The 9373-nt window shown below is 30.2% G+C and overlaps 1 protein-coding gene across 7 annotated transcripts in view; it reads left to right on the plus strand.

Moving 5' to 3' along the window:
* The window catches only part of RALGAPA1 (Ral GTPase activating protein catalytic alpha subunit 1), a 229977-nt gene that overhangs the window by 70063 nt on the left and 150541 nt on the right, over positions 1-9373 (plus strand). For all 7 annotated transcript variants that reach the window (XR_896904.2, XM_023522344.1, XM_011376608.2 and 4 more), the window contains exons 14-16: positions 4558-4687; positions 6444-6681; positions 7746-7907. Coding sequence is in view for 6 of the 7 variants with exons in the window: in XM_023522344.1 (XP_023378112.1) it covers positions 4558-4687; positions 6444-6681; positions 7746-7907 (530 nt within the window). In the remaining variant the exon portion in view is untranslated. The remainder of the gene's footprint in view (positions 1-4557; positions 4688-6443; positions 6682-7745; positions 7908-9373) is intronic.

Here is a 9373-nt window from a genome sequence, read left to right on the forward strand (position 1 = left end):
GGTCCCCCAGGACAGTGAGGTGATAGTGAGTATCCATGTCTTGTTCTTGGCTTTTGGCTGTACTTCTCAGGTTCAGTTGCTGTTATCATATTTGTTATAGTTCTTGATAAATGCTCTTTTTCAGATAAAGAAATTTTACCTTTTTTCTTAGTTTGCTAAAGGTTTTTTTTTTTTAAGCAAGTGCTGAATGCTTTTTCTGCATACAGTGTATGGTGATCATACTTTTTCATTTTAATCTACTGATGGAGTATATTAATAGACTTTTCTGATGTCAAGGCATCCTTACATTTCTGCAGTAAATACTACTTAGTCATTAAGTAGTATTTTTTGCTCAAGTTGAATTGTTACTAATTTTTTCAAGATTTTTGGCTATATGTTCATGAGCGATACTGGTCTTTTTCTTTTCTCAAATAGTCCTTGTCTGTTTTTTGATAATAGGGTTATAGTTTTATAAAAATAAATTGGATGGTTTTCCTTCCTTTTTGTCTCTGAAATAGCTTGTGTAAGATAGGAATCATCTTTCATGAAGGTTAGGCTAAACTTTGCCTGTAAAGCTATCTGGGCCTGGTGTTCAGATATGGATCAGGGAGACCTTGATTACCAGTTCACTTTCTTTCATGGTATCAATATATACACCTTTTCTAGTTCTTCTTGAGTCGGTTTTGGCAATTTACATTTTGTCTGCAAAAATAATTTATTAAATTTTCAATTAGCATAGAGTTATCCACTGACTCATTATTTTAAAATTCTCTACTGGATAGAGTTATCCACTGAAACATCATTTTAAAATTCTCTACTGGCATCCTTATTTTATTTCTAACGTTTATTTCTCCCTCTCTCTTTTCCTGGTCAGTATTGCTGGACTTAGAGTCAGCTCTTTTCTATTTTAACTATTTTAAAGTTAGTTAGCGAAATATGCTTTTCTCACATGATTTTACAACTGTATTTTGTTATGTAGTTCATCTAGGAGATTTAAATCAGAATTATGGATGTAGAAGATATAAAAATCTTAGGTTTCCAATAGGTATAATGTTCTCTTCCTCCAAAGTATCCTTGAGAGCCTATGTACATACCTATCACCATTATGATAACTTTCTCCTCAGTAACAAAGTATAATTAATGATTCAATTATGAGCTTAATTAAAGATATATATTGATGCATTCTTGTTAGTAGTAATAAAATATGCAATCTGTTTATGCAGTCTGTTATTTCCAAAACAGATATACACACAGAGTCAATAAGCATGTAAAAAGATGGTTTTGAACACCTCATTCAGAAAATTCTTGATTTAGGTATCATTTTTATCTTAAAACTATTTGTACTTTTTATTGTTCCTTTCATTTTATGACAGCAATAGGGTTATTAAAGCTCTCAGTTTTAAAAAAAGAACGCCATTTTTCACTTGGTTTATTTTTGAAGTGTCCTTAGTAGTAATTTTTGTCTAGATAAACATAAAAATACACAGATTTAATGATTAAATTTCAGATATCAAGTTGATGGTAGAAATTGAGTTAGAATTAACCTATAGTCTTATGCTTTTAAGTTCATTATAGATCACCCAGTGGTTGGCATCTAAGGGTTTTTTCCTTTGAATAAGAAATTTGCCATTGAAATTCTGTAATGAATGGCTAATAATTTCTTTTGTTTTAGGTATTTATTATAAACTCATCAAATATATTTCTTCTTGAACCTGCAAATGAAATAAAAAATCTTCTGGACGAGCACACAGATATGTGTAAACGCATTCTTAACATTTATCGGTTCATGGTTGTGCAAGTATCAATGGACAAAAAGACTTGGTAAAAATATTTATTCTTTATGTTTTTTATATTGTGTGTATATGTATAGTAATTTTTAGAGGAATCGTGTGTGCAAAGGGCTTGTTACAACATCATAGAGGCTTCTATTATCAAGTAAATGAATAAATATAATACAATATAATCATGATGACAACTATAGTCTCCTTCACTTTATTTCAACATCTTTGATCAAACTTCCACAAGACCCTTTGGATTATCTTTCTAAAGTGGGCATACGATGGCCTCCCTTGTCTGCAGGAATGGATACATGCACACATATCTGAATAAATAAGTAAATGATTGAATGAATACATGAATGCCTGATTCCTCAACCTGGCATTCAAGGCCATGTACAATCAGGCCCCTGCCTACTTTCTAGCCCTTTCTCGAGCCTAAATTCCACCCAGCATGATGGGAGTCTGCCTCCCAACTTTATCAAATTGCTCTTTCCTGAGCACATCCTAAACTTTTTTTACGATGTCTAATTCCTGTCATCTTTTCCTATTGTAACCGTCCTTAGATTCTACCTTCCTTTTCTCACATATCCTTATATATTTTTTCCCTGACTTCCGTTAATTCTGCATTTGTACTTCTGTTCTTGTCAAAATTGTCTTAATCCTTAAATTCCATGTATCAATGTCTGTTTACCTCACTGAATTGAGAGGTCCTAAAATGTGTATATTGGTTGTCTTGTTTCCATGTTTCCTACATTTCTTAGCATAGTATTATATAGTATTGGTACTCTATAAATATTTGTTTAGTTTAATGGAAAAATGAGCCTTTTGGGAAAATAAAAAGAGCTGTTTAGTTTTTATAAAAATGATACATGTTCATTTTAAAATTCAAACAAAGAAAAGTTTTAAGAAGAAAATGAAAGTTGCCCAAAAGCTCACTCACCAAACCACCCACACAGTCACATAGTATTATGCCATATGTATTATTATAATTTTCTTAACCAATCATCTATTGATGGGTATATAGTTACTTCATTTTGTCATCAGAGGTGGAAGACAGGGAACATCTTTATACATATATAATTTTTCTCCTTTGACTCATTCTTAAAAAGTAGAAATAGTCATAAAAGAGCATGCTTAATTTATGTTTTGCTGCATATGGAAAAATGACTTTTGAAAAAAAATCTTTATTAACAATGTTAAAAAGTTACATTTAGAAGTAGTCATTAACTTATTTGGAACACTTTTCTGTACCAGGTATCTTTTTAAGCACTTAATATGCATTTTCTTTCTTAATCTTTAAAGCACCTTATGAAGTCGATAATATCTATTTTATGTGGTGATTCTTAGGCACAAAGAAATTGAGTAACTTATCCTTGTTCACACAGCTGAGATTTGAACTGTGGTCCTTCTGACTTCAGAGCCCTGGTTATTATTAGCTAGTAACTATAGTAGTATAGTTGGATTATTCTTTTTTTAGTTTCCCCTTTTTTTTTCCTTTTGTATACTTTGAATCAGAGCTGTTAAGCCAGGTTAAAGTGAAAATCTTGCTATGTAGAAACACAGTTTTAGAATTTCGTAATTTTTATAAATTCCCTTGAAGTCATAGCATGATAAGAAATTACCCACATATTTTCATTGAGTTTATAAGATTTTATGAATTAAAATCATTTTTATGGTATTACAAAGTGAAAAGTTATCTGATATATGATTGAGTTATGGTTTGACCACAAATCAGATAAGATTTGTTTAGAAATCTGTACGTTATTGCATGTGTAGTTGATATCAAATAACTTCATTTAGCTAAACTAGAAGTCTAGTATTACAAATGTGGCACCTTTGATTTTTATTTTGTGAATAAATGTGTATGTTAATAAATTTGGGATATTTTTTATTGTGTGATAACTTTTCTATTTGATTTTGTCCTCACCTCTCAGAAAAACTATGGCATCTAAATATGGGATCTGTTACTGCCTCTGCCATATTTATCACATTGACTGTTCCGTGTATTGCTTGCTCTGCCTGGAATGGGCCAGCAAATAAGCCAAAGAGGAAGGGGCTGCGATAGGACTTGGACTGTTAGTCTGGCTATACACCAAACTGAAATTCCCTTGTCAACCTCTTTTTCACATATGATTGAATTATTAGGTGCAAATATGGTAGTTTTATTGTCTTAATAATAAGTATCTAGGAGAAAGAGGCAAGGTAAGGATAATATTAGGATTAGCTTGACTTGTACACAAAGAGAATAAAGGGTTAAAAAATGGCCAAACTAAAAGGATAGAAAGAGACAATAGAGTGATGGTCCTTGATTACTTGTCAGGCTCATTGTGATCTATTAATCTTAAAATATATGTGGTTTTTGATATTGAACCTGGTACAATTCTAGATATGTAATGGTTCTCTATATTGTAAAAAGGGATCAAGGTAGATGCATCAAGCTAGAACTATATCGTATAGATAGATGAGGGTTCTTCAAACAGCTTCCTAAGGTTACTACACTATTCGATTTATGGGGTGGGGAAGTGGAAGCAGTCTCTACATATTCACCCCAAGTCATCAGTTTTTGCATAAATTTTTATTTGATAAGATGATATTTGGTTGAAAAATGGTTTTAAAATGATAGAATTTATAAAATGAAATTTAAAATTTTAATAGTTACAGAATTCTAAAAACTTGAAAGATATTTGCGTTATGGATAGATAACACTATTTTATAACAAATATACTAATTTGAAAGTTACTCATTAACCAAAAGCATACATATGCAAGAAGGAAACATTAATTAATTTTTTTACTTTAAGGGAACAGATGCTGCTTGTGTTGCTCAGAGTCACGGAGTCTGTACTGAAGATGCCATCACAAGCTTTTCTACAGTTCCAGGGGAAAAAAAATACGACCTTGGCAGGTCGACTTGCAGGACCACTTTTCCAGGCAATAAAAATAAATAAATAAGTAGATAGATAGTTAAATAGATGGATAGATATGTGTTTTTTAAGGTTCATTGAGCCCTATACTTGTTACCTGGCGGGGGGCGGGGAACCTTTGAATCATAGATTATTTTATATTAAAGGATCTTTTGTAGAGTTAAATTAAAAGTTGCTTATCTAAATAGGCTATTTGCCATATGTACAAACTCACAATCTACTACAAGAGTGAAAGAAATATCAGATCTGTGAAAAAAGGGTTAAAACAGGCTGATGATATTTACTTTATCTCTTGTGTTGTACTTATGTGTGATTGCAAAAAACTGCCAAAAAACTTCATGAGTGATGGCCTGCTTGTTTGCTTTATGAGTTTCCAAGTCTCTGGTATTGTTAGAAAAACAAAACTTTCTTTTAAGTTGTTCCACAGTAATAAAAAGTAGTAAATAATTAAGATTTTTACTTATCATGCTATTCCTTAAAATTTTATTCTCTTCTTTATTTGAAGTATCAGTGATAGTTTGATTACATAGGAATTACATATTGTGTTTTCCAACCTGAAGATAGAGTATTGCCTTTAAATGTATAATGGATTCTTTGGAAAATAGCAAAATGTTTTCTCAAGATGACACATTAAATACAAAAAGATGGATAAAATAGTTCTTAATGTCAAAGATAAGAGCTATCTCAGACCTAATTCTTGGCCATAAATTACCATTCAAATTAATTTTTTTTTTTTCAGATTTGCTAGTTTACCTAAAGTTCTATACTGGTAATGATTAATCCTTTGAAACCAGCTTCATTTATTATCTAAACTCTCCTGACATTATTAGCCTTTTTTCTTTTTCTTCTTAAAATTTTACTATTGTTAGAACTAACCTAATGGTGGGAGCCATAAGAAGACAAAATTTTACCTTGCTATACAGAATAACTTTTTTGTAGTCTTACCATCTAAGGTTATTAATAGTTAGTAATGTTATATACCATAAACTCTGCTCATTTTTATGTTTACATTAATGTGTAAATTTATGTGAATTCCTTAGTAAAATTTGTAGAGTTTAGTTTTTGAAAAGATCTTTATTTTGTGACTTATGCAATAGGAGGGTATATTTTCAGTAGGAACCCATCAAACTCAGAGATACTGGCTGATTACTAATTTTTATCTTTTTATAGATAAGTTTTTTATTCTATGACTGGATTTATTACAGAACACCTTTATTTTCTCTGGTGTCTTTACAATGAAATTTAATTTTGTTCTTCAGTTTACATATGATTTTTCAAAAACATATTAAGTTAAATACAGAACTCTAATTTGTTTTTTTTATAATATTGAAATTACATATTTCGTGACTTCCATCTTTAATTCGAGAATGTAGGTTTTGTTATTTTTACTTCAGTAACCATTGACTACTCAATAATTTTAACAGTTAATAGAGTGGAGACCTTTATCTCTTTTTAAACAGCATTTATTTAATGTTAATGTAATAGAACATGAAGAATAGTTACAATACTAGAGAGGTTTCTTTTTCAGTTTTGGTACTTTCTTTTAATTGCTAGGATATTGAGAGTTGGCAGTAGTTGAAATGAAATTTATAGTAGATGCTAACGACTACATGGATTACTTTTAGAGGTATTATGTACTTTATAAGTACTATGTACTATAAAAAGGTCATAGATATTATTCTACTTTTAGGTAATTTTTTAAATAATCGAATATCTGATTTTGAACATATTTTATTGTTATTTCTGTTTATTTGTCTTTGTAGACTCTTATAGTTGCCTGGATTAAAGCAAATCTAAATGTGTACATCTCCCGAGAACTTTGGGATGAGTTACTTTCAGTTTTGTCATCGTTGACCTATTGGGAAGAGTTAGCCACTGAGTGGTCACTGACTATGGAGACACTAACTAAAGTTTTAGCTAGAAATTTATACAGTTTGGATCTCAGTGATTTACCATTGGATAAGCTGAGTGAACAGAAGCAAAAAAAGCACAAAGGGAAAGGTAAGAGTTGTTCACAGAGATGCTTCATATAAATTTGTTTAAATAATTTGGTCTGGGAAGAGAGGGGAGGGTAAAAAGTCATGTTTTTTCTTAATTATTCCCTCCTTTATTTATCCTGAAGGTTAAAAATGTTCAACAGTAAAACATGAGGTATCTTATATATATATATATATATATATATATATATATATATATATATATATATATATATATATATATTTATATTTTTGGAGAACCTTAAAACCAATATTTGTTCTGATGAGAGATGAAGTATTCTGTACTAGTTCTGTAGCTAGCTAAAGTTAAATAATTCAGAATCTTAAATATTTTTAATAATTAACCAAAACGGAGATTTATAAAACGCTCTTCCTCTTTATCCCATACCATTTTTTTTGTTAGAATTTAGATGGTGATTTTGTTATTCTATTTAAAAAGAATTATTTGAAAATTCTTTTGTAAACATTTTATTTGTTTTAACTAAAAGTAAACATTCTCTAGATGTGGACTGTGTGTCTAATGTTAAAAAGGGATAAAAGGACAGTAGTGGTGGTTATATCATTAATACATGTTTTTATGATCTTTGGTTTACTGGTATTTTTCTCTCTTAATAATTGCTAGCTAGAGATTACATCTGAGTCACATTTCATACTTAACAGTAGTCCAGTGTGATAAGTAGGTGATCAACCTACCTTTTTCTGAACTATTTATTTCCCAAGTTGCTATTTTTGTCAGATAGAAATTTAGCCACCACAGGATGGCTTTTGATTACCTCATTTCCTATCCTTTTTACTTGTCCAAATGTTTCATTTCTATTACAGATTAAGTGGATGGCAGAGGATTTATAATAGTTTATTATTGATGGTGTATTTTTAAAACTGCATCCATTTTTTAATATGATTTTTACATAAAATGAAGTTCAGTAAAGCAGTTCACAAGCATTTTATCTTGTTACTTTATAATACATTATGAGTAAACCTAAAAATCTGAGACTAGGTGGTACACGTAATTTGAAGAGATTATGTATCAGGTGATAGTATACTAAGATTGCAAATATACATTTCTAGGAGTTGGACATGAATTTCAGAAAGTTTCAGTTGACAAGTCATTTTCCAGAGGATGGAGTCGTGATCAACCTGGCCAAGCCCCAATGAGACAGAGAAGTGCAACAACCACTGGTTCCCCAGGAACCGAAAAGGCTAGGAGTATAGTACGGCAAAAAACAGTCGGTATGTACTCTTTAAAATCATGATAATTGTACAGAACAATATGTATATAGTTCTTAGTAACAACGTATGTGGATTCACAGTTTTCCAACCAATTGATTTTTGTTATTAAGTGAAACACTTCTATAGAAAAAACTTCTTTCAGTAGCACTCAAAAGTTCAGTGGCATGCTGTGTTATTCCTTTAAGCTATTAAGACTTATTTTACATCGTTAATTTTATGTAATTTATTTTACTATAGTATTCATAATTTTTAACTGTTATTTTACAGAATTGAAGAAGTAGAACTCTGATTCACTTTCCAGAACTCATGTATTAACTTGTATAGTTTCTAAGTGAATATACTCACAAACATGGAAAATTAGGGTAGCTAATTTTCAGTGCTACAATTATGTAATTAGATTGGCTTCACAGACATCCAGCAAGGAATACATGCTCTCTACTTGCAGATAGCTGAAGCTAAGGTGGAATCTGTTGCTATGTTCTTTGCTGCTTTTAATAGACATGGAAGAAATTTCTGTAATCTTGGGAATAGCGCCAATGGAGCAATGATGGGATGAATTTCTGGTTGTAGGATTCACTCAGCATGCCGTAGACTTAGCTACCGTCTTACTCCTTTTACTCTCAGAGATTTATAACTTGGTCTGAATTGTAGTAGAAAGAATGCTAAATGAAATGCAAGAGGCCTTTGTCCTAATTTCTTTTTTTCACTCACTTTCATTACTTAAATAGCTAGATAACCTAGAACAATTGAATGAACTTTCTAGGCTTTATTTGCTTCATCTGTGTAATGGGAATGAAAATACCTCACATGCTGAAACAAAATTGTTTGAAGTTACTTCAGGCTGTTTACAATCTCTGATTCTATGGAAGGAGAATTTTCTGTGGAAATGTGTTTGTATTTAATGGTAATCAGTGAAAAACACTATTTTAAAGAATTTAAAAATTAATGTTGTAAGAATATATGTCATCTATAAAATGGTGGGTTCTGAAGTGTTAAGGATTACATTCTAAGGGAAGAAACAAAACCAGAAAGATAATTGGGAAATTAAAGATTTTAATAGAGTTGAAAATCATGGTTAGTTTTAAATCCCTCAAAAGAATTATATTTTCACAATTGTCTTCTGCTTATAAAGTAAGCATAGAATTATATTGATTGTATATATCAAGTAGGAAGAAATGATACAAGAGAAATGAATATCGATGGATTAAAATTAATATAATAGAAATTTTGGTATCACTTTTTGAAATTCTTGGTTAGATGTTTATTATCTGAAATGATTTTCTTCATTTTATACTAATATCATATCTACAGAAAATATTTGTGTATTGGTTAGGAAGCAATCGTTTTGTTTTTTAATTTAAAATTATACTTTGTTTTATTTAATTAAAAAGAATCTTTTTAAAAAGTTTCTTATATATTTTGTTTATAGAAATAATTTATGCTTAGTGTAGAAAGCTTAAGGAAAT

This window comes from Pteropus vampyrus, unplaced genomic scaffold (assembly GCF_000151845.1).
Source record: "Pteropus vampyrus isolate Shadow unplaced genomic scaffold, Pvam_2.0 Scaffold10, whole genome shotgun sequence".
Lineage (NCBI taxonomy): Eukaryota > Metazoa > Chordata > Mammalia > Chiroptera > Pteropodidae > Pteropus > Pteropus vampyrus.